General features: G+C 39.3%; 1 protein-coding gene across 4 annotated transcripts in view; it reads left to right on the forward strand.

The window, feature by feature from the left end:
• Positions 1 to 14,627, forward strand: part of VCAN (versican) — a 117,337-nt gene that overhangs the window by 93,322 nt on the left and 9,388 nt on the right. For all 4 annotated transcript variants that reach the window (XM_080573581.1, XM_080573584.1, XM_080573582.1 and 1 more), the window contains exons 12-13: positions 1,220 to 1,378; positions 1,998 to 2,080. In XM_080573581.1, coding sequence (XP_080429707.1) covers positions 1,220 to 1,378; positions 1,998 to 2,080 — 242 coding nt within the window. The remainder of the gene's footprint in view (positions 1 to 1,219; positions 1,379 to 1,997; positions 2,081 to 14,627) is intronic.

The following is a 14,627-nucleotide window of genomic DNA, read 5'->3' on the forward strand; positions in this document are numbered from 1 at the left end:
TAGAGGAAAAAAAAATGCCAAGCTTTTGTTTCTGTTCTTTAGCACCCTGCAACAGAGGCCCATCAGGGTCTTAGCATGTGCTGAGATTGCTGGGATCAGCTGTAGTGAGAATATGCCATAACCTTGTGCTGAAGTGTCCTTTATGGTGCCATTTCTTACACAGTAAATCAAAACAGTCTGAGTTTTCTGTAGTGTTTTTTTTTCTTTTTATTTTTTTTTTCCCCATTCCTCCCCAAAACTCTCTTTTCTTAATGACAGGTTCTTGTCATTGAGCACAGCTCAGGCACACTCAGGCATCATATTTGTTATTGTCCATCTTACTAATACTGATTTTTGCCTGTGATTCATTCCTACAGTGCTGGTGCAGAAAGAGACTTGGGACGGGAACCTTGCTTCTTGCCATCTGTTCTGTTTGCAGCTGCCTAACCTTGATGAAATAATTAACATTAAATCCACAGATTGTTACTCTTCCAAGGCTCATGTTTATTTCTCCTTAGATGAAAAGAAATACTGGCTGATATGAACTTCTGTCTATTATGTATTCTTATCAGCACCATCCCTTGTACAAGCACAGACAATGTACATTTTATTACTTTGTATTTCAGCTTTATAGCCTTCTTTAGAAACTGATGCTTAGAGTTTATTAAATTATAGTTTATCGTGGAAGATGGGTTTTGGAGGAGGATTTGGAGGGGTAAATTCAGAAGGATAATACTGCAGCTTTGTGTCTGGACTGAACAATAACAAGCACGTTCCTTCATGATTATTTTCCATTATCAGTTTCTTTCAAACCAAGGTAATTCAGTGCAGTCATTCAAAGAACTAGTCCACCTTACAAGTAAAAAATCCAATCCCCACATACAGACTCAGAAAATTTAGATGAAATGTAGACTAATGTCAGTCTAACATAAAGTCATTTCATTCACCCTGAGTAATGGAATAAAAATATCCTTCTGAGATTGCCTGGCTACAGCATAACTTGAACAGTAGAAGATCACAAAGCTGCCAAGTACAGTTATACTCCTTACATAAATAATATATTTGCAGTTTACATCTAAACTGGGTAAACAGAACAACATGAAAATTTAATTAGCACTCAAGATACTTAACGAGTTTTGGGCATATTCTTCAACCTTTGCACTACAGAGACTCCATCCATGTGAAACACATCTGTGTTCAATGCCCATTATCAGAAACGTGGTTTGTTTATTTGTCACAGACACGGAGACCTGTGATTACGGCTGGCACAAGTTCCAAGGGCAGTGCTACAAATACTTTGCCCACCGGCGCACATGGGACACGGCTGAAAGGGAATGCCGTCTGCAGGGAGCCCACCTGACGAGCATCTTGTCCCACGAGGAGCAGATCTTTGTGAACCGTACGTACTGTTGTCATCTCTCTAAGCAAGCACAGGCACTGAGGATTCAGAGCTATATTGGCTGTTGACGAAACTTTTACATCTGCATGTTAAAATATACTTTTAGAATGCAGAGATGCAAAGATGCACTTTGTTTTCTTGGTGTTCACTTTGGCTTTAAGTGCAAGATCCTTAATCTCTATTAAACTATGACTTGTTACACAGAAAATTTTTCACTTTGGGGGGAAGTGACCTAGTCTTATGTCCTATGCCAAAAATATTTGCCTTTTTTTTTTTTGCTTTCTGTCCTTTTTTTTTTTTTTTTTCTTTCTTTCTGATTTGTGCCCAGATAGGAAACTCATCTGTTTTATTTGGGGGGGATGCAGTCAGGAGATAATAGGCATATAAGTATAATTGTTTAAAACAGTTAGATAAGAATCTCCATTTTTGTAGACATCCAAGTTAAAATAAAAATGCTGAAAAACAGCCTGTAAATAGTTTTTTGCATAGGGAGTAGAAGAATCTTAAGAACAGGATGTCTGATTCATTCTGTGCAAATTCTTTTTCTTTTCTTTGATGAAATCTCTCCCATTTATGGGAAAGTTAAAAAAATATATCCTTCTGGTTCCTTTCCCATTAGATATTGGGCATGACTACCAGTGGATTGGCCTCAATGACAAGATGTTTGAGCGTGACTTCCGCTGGACTGATGGTAGCCCACTGGTAAGATGCCTTTGAAATGAAATCATCCACTCCTTTCTTTTTGTGGTGTCTTATCAATTTCCCACCAGAACTGAGGAAAGCTGCATGAAAACATGCAGTCACTAAATATGCATCCAAGCAAACAGCCAGGATACTGTCTTGTTTCAGGATAATTTCTATTTGTGATGTAGTTCTAAAATCTTAATTTTAGTTCTTATTATTTTATATGTGGGACCTCGTAATGTTTCTAAAGAGAAAATCTCAGAAAGTCTGAAACTATTACTTAAGGGTCACTGCTGCAACTGGTTTTGCTTTTCAGCTCTGAGATGATTCCTTACCTATATAGAGCAGAATGCATTTTTTCAGATGGAGGTATGGCATACGAGCCCTTGCATTGGCTGGGTCTTTTTGAGTGCATGAAGAAGCCTTTCAGGTCTTTTTGGGAGATGTTGTAGTCGGTGTGGCAGTTTGATGGCCAGGATGGAGAAGCAGTCATTCTTAGGTGGTTCAGGAGGCCTGCAACCAATAATCTGTCCATAAGGTTTTAAGTTGCTGTAGATACCTCCTGTTGCCTTAAAACAGCAGAAGGAGAGGGAAAACACTCTGTCCACCTTTAACATCCTTAAAATCAGCAGGAGGAGAGGAAAAACACTCTCTGTCCACCTTTAGTAGACCTAAATCAAATAGCTGCTTGATACAGGAAATGATGACAGTCTTACCAATTCAAAACAGGCATTTCTGTAGAAGGGACAGATGATTTATTGCTGTTTAACACCCACTGAATAGCACTATATATCTAAAAAAGCAGTTATGCTTACTATTTTCCTCCCCAGTTGTGAATTCTTCTTAAAGGCGAAAGCGTCTGGACTACAGGATACACATGTGCACATGCTCACACATGCACGTAGTGATCATTGCTGCATACTATGTGACTACAACTTCTGTAGAAAGACACCTGGATAAAAGCAGGCTTCACTTATTACATTCTTGTGTAAATAGCCATAGGTTTAAAGTCCCTTAGAATAACTCATAAATGAGCCATTTCTTGGCAAATTACCATGTGTAGGAGGTAACAGAATGGGGAGAAAAGGAAGGAAGATGAAAGTGTTTGTTGCCCAATTGACTGCTTGGTAGTTCTGTGGTGAAAACAACTTAATTCATGTTTGTACCCATTTGTGCTTGGAGCCACAGAGTCTTGCAGGATGTAAGTGAAGGAGTTTCTTTTCATCACTTTCTCTTGCCTCTCGTGTATTTTTGGGAGCACAAGATGGGTCATGGCCTTGAGCTTCACTCATTCTGGATTATTTCATTCTCTGTCTTTTACATGGCATCTCGCACCTCACCGTCTGAAACAGGCACTCTCTGAGGATGGTTTAACTTTGATGACACTATCCTCTAGTGGTGGTGATTCATTACACCTCAGGTAATAAATAGAAAAAATGAAAAAATCAACTGTAAGCATCAAATTTAGTTCCCTGATGGTGTCGTTAAATTCCAATGAATTTGAATACCATGTAGTTGAAAAATGTACATCATTTATGCATTTGCAGATGAAAAGCAGTTATGATAGTGTTAAATGTGTCAATGTAATTTACAATAATGAAAATAAGCATTATTTCATACTTCCTCAGATTCTAAAATAAATTTATGAGTAGAGAGACAGGTGTTGCACATATCAAAATCTAAACAGCCTTCTGGTGTTCTACATATCAGGGTGCATCAGCTTTTTTTGTCTTTGTTGCCCAGCTCCTCTCCAAGAGACTATTGTCTATCTAGAATTCTATTCAACAATTCTGGTGTAGTAGAAAATTCATCAAGTGTGCGGAGGATCCCCCTGATATAAGAGATACTTTCAGTTGGAGATACTATCAATATCAGAAAAGTCACACCAACTTTCAGATGGAAAGTGCATATAAAAGTGATATACATTCATTCATCTTTATCTTGATAGTTTTCTGACAACAGCTTGGTTAAATCTGAAAATCATGCTTATATGATTTCATAAGTTTTTGGTTTAAAAAAAGGTTGTGATGCTCAGTAGATTTAAAAGAAAAAGCACATGAATAGCAGCATCAGCAAGACACATCATGGATGAAATTATTGTCCCAATGCTGCAGCTGACCTAGTACTGCCCAGATTAAATAGCTGTGATAATCAGTGTTTACGCATAAAAGTTGTGACTTCTCTCTCATGTGAGGTTTTTTTTTTTTTCCTGAATCGAATAAAAGGAGACACAAACCTAGATCTGGAACGAGAAATCCCTGAACCACAGGCCTTACCATTGGACAATAAGGTCTGGATTACTCTGGTACACATTTTCCATGGACATAAGAAGCCCACAACTCAAATAGTCAGTATGTTGAAAAGAACTCTTTTGCTAGGTGTTGGCATGTATTTTATTAGCAATTTCTGGAAAAGAGATCAGGCGACTTTTTTTTTTTTTTTATTTGCACCTGATAGGTATTTCAACCAATGAGTCTGATGGAAGAAAATCAGTCCTCTTTGTGGCATTTTCAGCTCAAAACCAAGCCAAGAGTTTTTCCAGAATTTTTAAACTGAAACTAAATGTCAGCCACCATTAAATATGATAGTCAAACAAAAGCACCTGCATGAGTTCCTTAGTGAAAAACAACAAACATACATCCAAGTGCACTGCACATTGTTTCCAGTCACAGTGTGCTCCTGAATACACATATCCACCTCAGCTATTTTTGTGGGCTTCATGGTCATATGTAGCAATGACATAAATCTTGTGCTGCCTCACTTCCATAGGCTCCCAAAATACAGTTGTTGTGTTTTTTTTTTTTCTGCACAGCCTTCTTGTCTGTTCACATGAGTGTTAAAAAGCTGCAGTGATGGGGCTGGAGAAGGTGATAAATTCATCTTTGTCATTGGTCTAGTAATGTGAGAAGAGTTAGAATCTCAGATGCAGTTGTGGAAATTTCCCCTCCCTGACCAATCAATGGATATCAGTTTTGCCAATCAAATAAGCAAGGGCCTTTCAGTTTTCTGTGAGATCAGATCATGCCACTTCAGTGGGACAAGGGACTTGTTAAGGTTGTGTAGGGAGAACATGACCAAGGCTTTTAAAGTGTGAGCATATAAAATTAGGGTTCTAACTGGGAAGCCTAAGCTAAACCTAGATTACCCTGGGCAGACTCACAGTTGTATTGAAAAAACGGGCAATTATTTAGGTGCCTAATAGTGGACTGTCTATTGTCAGCCACTTTTGGTATCTTGACATTCTTGGTGATCCCCCACAGAAAATAGTGACTGTCAAAAAAGTCAGCAGTCAAAAAAGCCCATTTCTCCTTGTGTTTATTTTTCATAAATCAACCAGAATTTATGTGACTTGGAAAAATAATGCCAATAACCAAATTTTGGAAGAAATGGTCTAATTCTCAGAGTTACCCAAGGAAAATGTTTGTTTCTTGAATAACAAAACAAGCACAATCAAATTGAGTGAGAAAGCAAGTAATAATGTTCAAAACACATTTTCTTTTTTATTTTTTGGTCCACATGACATTTTTCCATGTCTGTGTTGTAGATTGACTATGTTTGAATATATGTTCAAAATTAAATGCTGAAAACATCAAAATGTTTTATTTAACAAACTCTTAGGACAAGGAAAAATATCTTTAAGTAGAAACTTTAAGTAGGCATGGTTTTAATTTGTAGTATTGTGAGGTTCTGTTCCTGCAAAGAGTGTGTAAAGAGACCTTTACATCTACCTCACTGAACTGTGTGATGCATAGTTATCTGTGTGCTTTTAGGGGATTTTGACAGGTTTTAGGTCTTAGTAGTAAAGTAGTTCTCAAGATAAACCTGCTCAGCAGTTTCCTGCTTTTCAGGCAAAATGTCATAACCTTGTGCAGCATATTGGGCTGTCTAGATAGCCTCAGCACTTCCTGCTAAGCTTTACTTTTTCATAGTGCTGTACCCCCTGTATCCCAAACATGTACTGGTCTTGAAAACTGCAAAATAACATGATTAAAGTAGTTAGGTCATACCTTTGGTGCCCTAAAGTTCAACTGGCAGTCCAGGTGCTACTTTCACATAAACAGATTGCTTTCCCTGTAACTGATATTTCATTATACAGATTTTTATGGGCCAGATATTGTATTTGTCCTCCTTTTTATTTGTTGGTTTGTCTGTTTATTGCAAATTCCCTTTAAAGACAAAGTGGGAGCTTCTTGGATATGGTCAGGACAAAAGCTCTGGAGCTCCTTGGCTAAGCCTAGGGCACCTAGTCTAATATGTAAACCAAAATGAGATATAATTTCACTAACACTGGAAAGTATTGCTGGCCACCTGTATGAATCCAATTTGTTCTGATTTGTTGTACTGTAGTTGTATGGCAGGAAGCAATTTTTTCTCATCTACAATGTGTTCTTGCTTCTTTTCTTTTGGAAAAGAAAGAGCTTTCCATCATTTCCGGTGGTTGGGAGAGGTGGATTTGTCTTCTGGAGCTGATGGGCCACATGAAAAACACTTAGGCAGTGTTTCCAGTGTTCCCATTTCCTATCAAGGGAAAAGAGCTGATTGCTCTTTCGTGAGTGCAACACAAAAAGAGAATGCTCTTTCATGAAACCGAGACCCAGGCTTGTGGTGCAAGTTCACCTCTCACTGTGGTGAGAATTATAAGTTAGCGACCACTGCCACATGCCTGGACCTGTAGCATCGGCCACACATGAGATCACGTGGGCTAGAGGCAGGGGATTTGTAGCCTGCAAATTTTGGCTCATCTGCCTAGACCCTAATTTCCAGATGGTTAATCTCAAAGACAAAGGCACTGAAGTGAGCTCAGAGTGCTCACAGCACCCCAGCACTCCTAGAGCTTCGTTTTTCATTGCATCCTCAAAATCAGGCAAATATCTGCTCAACACATCTGAGGTATATGCATTTCATTGCACTGACAGATGGAAGAGGCAGAAAGAAATAATACAACATCTTTAAAAGCACATTTTTTTGATCTGCTTTCCTTCTATTACAGTGTGGTTGTGGGGTTGTCCCACTGATACTTAGTATGGGAAAGCCTTAGTTTTCCTCTGCTCGATATTTTACAAGCAAATCAAAACAGCTACAAATAAGAGCTTGTTTACAAATAATAATAATAATAATAATAAAAATACAGAATCAAAATTATTCTTGCACTTTTCTGTAGATTTTTCTCCTGAATTTCAGGGATAGTGAATAACTCTTTTACAATGGTTCATAGGCAATCTTCATTTCACTTACGTTATAAAATTCTTGAAAAAATAAAGGCAAATAATTTTGGTAAAATCACAGTGGTACAGGAGAAAAAGACAAAGCCCAAATAGTAATACAACTATATAAAAAGAAAGATTTGTCCATGCCTACTTGGGTCTTTGTATATCATAAATTTGATGTAATACAAACTACAAAATAACAAAATTTACACTGTCATTGGAGACATTTAATAATTGGCTTGATCAAAGACACTGTGAATACAATGTGACATTTGAAGGTATCTTAGGGAAATTGAATTTAAATAATTCACTTAGCTCTGTGAATAGTAACTTTTACAGCTGTAAAGCACACCCATCCAAATAGAAGAAATCTGGTGTTGCTTTTGGCAGCTTCTCCATTGTGTTTGGGCTGCTGGCGTTTCTCTGTTAAAGGCCCTTGTGAGTAGGCACAGCTGTAAAGGAGTCCTTTGGAGCTATTCATGTTATGGATTAAGTGCATATAGCTACTTGGGGTTGTGCCTTGGGCCTCTGTCTCACAAGGGGAGTTATTCATATCCTTCGGAAAATGCTGTTGATAATTAGTGCTTTGTAGGGCAGTGAGCTCACTCCCATTACATAAGATTAGTGCCGTAATAAGGAGCTGGCTAGTGTCTGTGGCCAGATTGTCACTGGGAGAGAGCTGCCAGCTAGGAGAGTAATGGGGCATATTGCCACTTTTAAAACTGTCCAGAGACTCCATGTTAGTTTTTCTTCCCTTCAGCACCGCAGCATTACGCCGTGTGTTCGCAGTGCTGGCCCTCAGGTTGTCAGTCCTAGGTAGCGGCACAAAAAACAAAGCAAAATCAAACCCAAGTTTAATTCTGGAGAAAACAAAGCCCTCTCTTTTCCCCCCTTTATTGGTCAGTGAATCAGAATGGTCTGACCTGAGCAAATCTGTAACTGCACCCCTCGCAGAAAGAGTAACGATATTGAACACAAAGCCCTTCAAAAGGCATGGGGTTTTGTAGGGAGGTAGCCTACCTCCGAGGGTTAAATAAAGCAAACAAACTAAAAAGTACTGTAGTCAGCTGCAAACAAAAAGCTCATTGTGCCAATGTCCCACAGGATCCCTGCAGAAGGAGATTTTAAATCTACCAAATGTTTTGATTTTGTGCTGCAGTCAGTCATTACAGACTCTTTTTAAGATGATCATTTGACCTGCATTTAACTGGGGGAGAACTATATAACGTTATTAATGACAGGTATGTTTTTAGTTCAGACTGTTGTAGGCTGAAGGAAGGGCCTCTTGGACAAAGTGTTTTTTTATCTTATTTTTACCAAGGGGGCCAGCAGTTTCTTCAGAGCCTCATTACAACTGGCCCTAGGCTAAAGCTCTTGGACAGCTTCAAGCCTGCAATAACTGTTGAAATAAATGACAAAGTGGAGGGTTTTCTTTTTTCAGTGACTCTCCTGTAAGTTGTGCATAAAAGGAGTAAGTCACACCCTACACAGTTTGCATCACATTGATAATATATAATTACGCTGGTGTGACTCCCAGAAAACATGTATTATGCCATTTAACACCCTACCGCACTTTTCTTCCACAGTAAGACACCTGCCCATTAGCAAGAGAATTTCACCGGCTCCCTGTGCCACTCATTTTTCATTCTCCATACTAAGGGAACTTCTGGAAGACTAAAACATACAATATACCCAGAAAATTAAACTCTGGAGTGTGTGAACCATGATAAAAGTCACTACCCTAAGAGGAGTTGGAGCAGAGCAGATCAAGCAGGTCAAAGTTATCGGGGTGCTCTCCATTGGCTTCAGTTAGCTTTTAAGGAGTTAATAAGAGAGAGATCTTTTCTGAAGAATTGTGATTTTAGAGCTACTTAGTTTCTGGGCTCAGTAGTGAGTAGACACTGCCATCTCGTGGGAGCTTCTTGCCATGCCTGCCAGCTTGTACTTTCGTGGAAAACGTGTTACATGGGGGTACTGTATAACTATATACTTGTTACATTGGGGTAACGGTACCCCAATGTAACAAGTCAAAAAGAGTCAAAAAGCTAGTCATCTCCTCCCCCCAAAAAAGGTTGATTTTTTTTTTTTTTTTATTATTACTGCTACATCAGCTGATGATTTTTACTTATTTCATTTCTAGTTCAAAGCTCCTTCTTTCTCCCTGTGTGACTGGGCAAAGGGGAGCCAATTTTGGGTGCCTGCCTGTTCCAAATCCTGCCTCTTTCCCAAATCCTGTGAACAAAAAGCCCAGATTAGGGGCTTGAGGGAAGTCATTCTACTGTGATCTCTGTATTAAGAATATTGGGATTGTGGCACGTGATATTTTTTGTACCCATAGGCAAGTTTAGACATAGCAGTTGTCTTCCAATTGACTCAAATTTCCCTCAGCAAAGATTTGCCTACACATTTAGCTTTTATTTTAGCATGAGCCTGAAGTGTGCATGGGATCTACCCTATAGAGTTTTGGGTACCACCCATGTCCTTAATGCAAGGCATGTGCTTAAGCACTCAGTGACTGGAATTTTTAATCTCACAAGTACTTTTGGTGGGTTCTGTCAAACTACTCCCATTCATAAAATTAAACAGAAGATCTTTTGCAGATCTTTGGGGTGAAATTAAGTGAAACAGAGCCTATGCTGTAAGGTAGTTTCTTGTCTTTCTCAATATATAAACATATTTAAATACTAGGTGAAGTTAATGTAAGTATTTTATTCATTGCCAAATCTTCTCAGCAATCTGTTTGATTTTATTTCTGCCAAAAGGAAATACAATCCCTTTCAAACTTCCCACGAGTGTCTCAAGTAACAGTTTCAGTGCTGTCTAACAGCATAAGACACAAACATTCTGAGCTGATCCTTATTCTCATTGTACCCTTGTGCTGATCTATCTTGTGGTAGTTCAGCCAAATTAAAACCATGGGCAATAGCCAGTTATTACATCTCAAAAAGCAAGATGTAGTTTTTAGTTAAGCAATCAAACTATAAGAGAACCTCCCCAGAGATGGACTTGTTCACTAGACTCTCCTGATAAAGATTTTTTTTTAAGAATATGCTATTGTGAAAAAAAAAAAAAAAAAATCCTGTTCCATAGCAGAATTATGGGAAAAAATGAGGATAGCAGCCAATAAGTTTTGCAGTGGTGGCTTACACTAATTTAGTGATAAAATATGAGACAGGAACTAGTGCTTCACTTTAAGACAACATGGCACAGAGAGCATCCTGTCAGCTGAGTCCCTGCATCTTTGTGTGTTATTTTTTGTTGTTGTTCTTGAGGGTTTTTTTTGTTTGTTTGTTTGTTTTATTTTATTTGCTACATTAATATTGAATTTAGAAGCAATCAGATGGGGAAGCAGACAGAAAGAAATAGAATACAAATCATATTGGAAATTATAAATGCCAAAAAGTGCCAAGGCAGGTTTATACTTTAAACTCATTTGGACATGCTGAAAACATGCTTTATTTTCCCTGCAGGAAAGGCATTAACCCTACAAATCTAAATAGGAGATGTATTCCCAGTAAACTGTTTCCTAGCTTTAGTTTTGTAGAAAAGATTATTAGCCTTTGCACAATAACGAGGTCAAGCAGTAACATTTTGTTTGCATCAGTAGCTGTTCTTGGTTAAACATGGTGTTTGTTGACTATTCTGGAATGCCAAGCCCATACTATTGATTTCAGCCACTTGCTGTGCCCTTTGGAGACAAAGGAACTGCTGAAATATCTAAGTGCATGTTGCAAAGCTGAGATACTGCCCACTCCTAGATTCACCCTGGCAGGGCAAACATCTGAAAGAACTGAATGGATTACACATTAAAAAGGAAATGAGCCCCTCAAGTAAGGCTGGTTATCTGAAAATTTAAATAACAAATCTCCCACAAGGTAGGATCTTGTTTGTGACAGGAAGGCTCTGCTCATTCAGTTTAATTACCAGCCATCTGAATGACAAAAATAGTGACCAGCTAATGAAATCAGCCACTTTACAGCTTTTGCTGTAATTCTGGCTTTCTTGGATTTATCTGTAGACTGTCATTCTGCCACCTAACTGGCAGATAAAGGCTGTGATTTAATTCAGTCCCATATAAGGGAAAAAAAAAAAAAAAGAAAAAAAAAGAAAAAAGAAAAAGAAAAAAAAGTGGAACTTTTATTATAAAAGCATCTTCGTGGACTTTTGTAACCATCAGATCCAAGGTCCTCCCAAGCAAGAAAACACATAGCCACTGTTCCCCAGGATGGGAATCAGTCAGCCAGGTGTGTTGTCTGCTGCCACTTGGGAAGCCTGAGGAGTTGGTCCCCTGCCTCAGCTGTGGCTCCAGCCCATGGACCTTCTGCCCTCTTTCTACGGGAAAGTTTTCAGTACTCTTCAGCAGAGGAAGCTAGAACAACTAAGTCCAATGTGTTAGCGTGGGCTTCAGTTTCACCAAAAGACTGTACAAGAAAGATTTCCTAAAAGGCAAAAGAGTACAGTGGGAGCTCCTGTCTTTGGCATGAAATGATGGCAAGACACAACAGTGTGTGGTTCTCAAAGGACCAAATGAATGTACAGATATCAAAATCTTGTTGCCAAGGCCATTTCCTGCAGTTACCTGATCACACCAAAACACAGATTATTTGATAACATGAAACAAGTATCCTGCCTTCATGGATGCTGAGGGCTTTGCCAAGAGCCTGGTGCAGCAGTGTCGGCGTCCTGCAGCCTCCCCAGCAAGACATGCTTCACAGCTGGAGGAAAAGGGCTAGACCTTCTGTGAAGCTCACTATAAGCTTACATGTCCTATAGTCTGGAAGTGCTTTTCATTTTAATCTGGGGGAGAACTTCACACATGTCATGGTAATGTCCCACAGAGCATCACTTTAGCATCAGCAAGGGCAGTAAAAATGTTTAGGTCCCTCCCTTGGATCACCCAATATAAGTGTTTCTGCTGAGTACCTTTCTTCTTTTCATGGTCTTTCTTCCATGTATGAACTTAGCATTTGAATCTCTTTAGGTTTTCAGGACCCTAAATCATACCTTATGAATGATACATCTAAAACTAGTGCTAAGGGTGTTGATTGAAGCATGACTGTTGGCAAAAGGATGCCTTGGACTTTATCAATTCAAACACAGCGCTGCTTAGCATGGCTTCGCTGATGTGCTGAGACAGCAGCAGTTTCTCTGAAGGTAGAAGGTAGTAACAGGGTGGCTGGAACGATGCCAGTGAGCTTTGGCTCCTCTGTGAACACGGCTGATCTGTTTTGGACATGATCTTAAAAAACAAACAAACCCGAATGGTACGCATTGCCAAGGAATGAAATTAATTATTATTATTATTTTTTTTTGGTACAATATAACTGTTCTAAAAGACAGTAATTGCACTGAAATACAAGGAACTTAAATGGCGTAGCCACTTAAAGAATGGCATCTTATTTAGATTATTTTGAGCGGTGTTTTCCAACAGGAGGTTTATGAATTGAGTGTTTAAGATACTTCTTTTTGCAAGGGGAGGGGTGTCTGTACACTTCACAGGCTTTGTATGAGAGATTGTAAGGGATATCTCTGAAAACAAACAGTACAATGCAGTAAGTAACATGGGATTTGGTTCTTTCCCATTACTTTTCTGCTGATGTAGTTTTACTGGACATAGTGCAGTCACCCCTGGTTTACAGTAGTTTAAGTGGAAAACAGAGTCAAGCTCATGGTCATGCAAAAATGTCATCTGTAAGAAGAAAGCAAAATATTAGTTTATTTTTGTAGCAACTTATTCCACTCGAACTGTGAGTATCATTATTATGTTATCGGGGCTAAATAAGGAACTGAAAAACTACAGAAGAGCTGGGCGGGGACCTAAGAAAGCAATTCAGCAGTCTGGAACTTCCTCTGCTAAGCAATTCTGGCACTGAAGCCAAGTGAAATCAGAGGTATTTAGCCAAAATAAACTCATGCAATGATGATATCAGATATGAGGTAACAGCATGTCATGCTGGAGGATATCAGACTTTCTTGAGTAAACCACACAGCTCAGATATAATCCCTTACCGTTACGCTGCAGCCCTGCCAATAGAGCAGACAAATTTTGGGCCTATTATGGCAAGGCGAGCATGAGTATATGGAGTCTGTGTGGTTTGGGTGGGAGCTGGCAAGGTGCTGAGCACCTTCAGCTCGCACGCCCCCAGCTGCCACGAAGCATCCCGGTTCCCACACACTGACCCCTGCAGAAGCTTACAGCTCTCTGCAGCAGCAGTTCCACAAGACAGAGCCGAAAGGTTTGTTCGGGTCTTTCCTTTGCTGTCAGGGCATCACTGATCAAACTTTTCTACCATTAACCTGGCTGTTTTCACAGCTTTTTCCTTGTGTCCATATGTCTTGGCATATTCTTGAAGGAGCAGATTCTACCTTTCAGTAGGGCTGGTGGTGAGTTGTGAGGGGTGAAGGTGAGGGGTGACCATGTCCTCCTGCAAGTAGAGGAGATGGGATGAGTGCGTGGGGCCATAACACAGGTAAGCCTAAGCCTTCGGTGTGTGCGTGCACCCTGCCTTAGCCGGCAGTAGGCATCTCACATGGCCTCGGCACATTCCCATACCAGCTCGGCTGTGCCAAGTCACTAGACGTGAGGTGAGGCAGCACTTCCAACATATCCTTTTGCAAAAGGGAGCACTCTAAATTACAGTAATACACACTGCGCATGGGCACATCCCTTACCTCCCATTGTCCTTCTCACCGGCCCAGGAGATATCAGGAGGTATAAGCAGAACTTTCTTAAGTTAGTTTTGTTGGTTATTTTTTTGTACCAGGTGTTGTAGGAGGCCCACTGACAACAGATCCCATTTGACTCGTGTATGGTATTTACTACCATGCTTACAAAAACTCATACTCTTCATTTCTCAGCTGATGTGAGTTGCTGAATTCTGGACCTCAGTAAAGAAGTTAGCATGGGTTGCAGTTTAGGACTATGAGATGCTAAAGCATAGAGATGAAGTTAAGCTGGTCCCACATAAGTAGGAAGATGTTTTATGAATTGCTAGAGGTAACAGATTCAGTGCAGAACAAATTTATTTACATCATGATTGTTAAATTGCTTGGATAATTAAAACCTGTGATGGACACATAATAGAAAAAGTTTACGTATTTAACTCTGTTTTTTTTTTTTCATAGCTTGATTCCTTGTAAGGTAAATACTACTCGCATAGAGTATGTAAACTGTATTTCTAAAATGTTTTTGCACAGGCAATGAATAGTGGTTATTTCATAAAGCTAAGAAAATAGAAAGCTAAACTTTTATGACATTTATGTGGGCCAACTCTAGACAGAAAATGTAAGCACTGAGGGGAATATAAGCAAAGTAGGAACTCTGTCATTTTGACCATACAAGGGACTATCTACCCAGT

Source organism: Anser brachyrhynchus (genome assembly GCF_964034855.1).
Source record: "Anser brachyrhynchus genome assembly, chromosome: Z".
NCBI lineage: Eukaryota > Metazoa > Chordata > Aves > Anseriformes > Anatidae > Anser > Anser brachyrhynchus.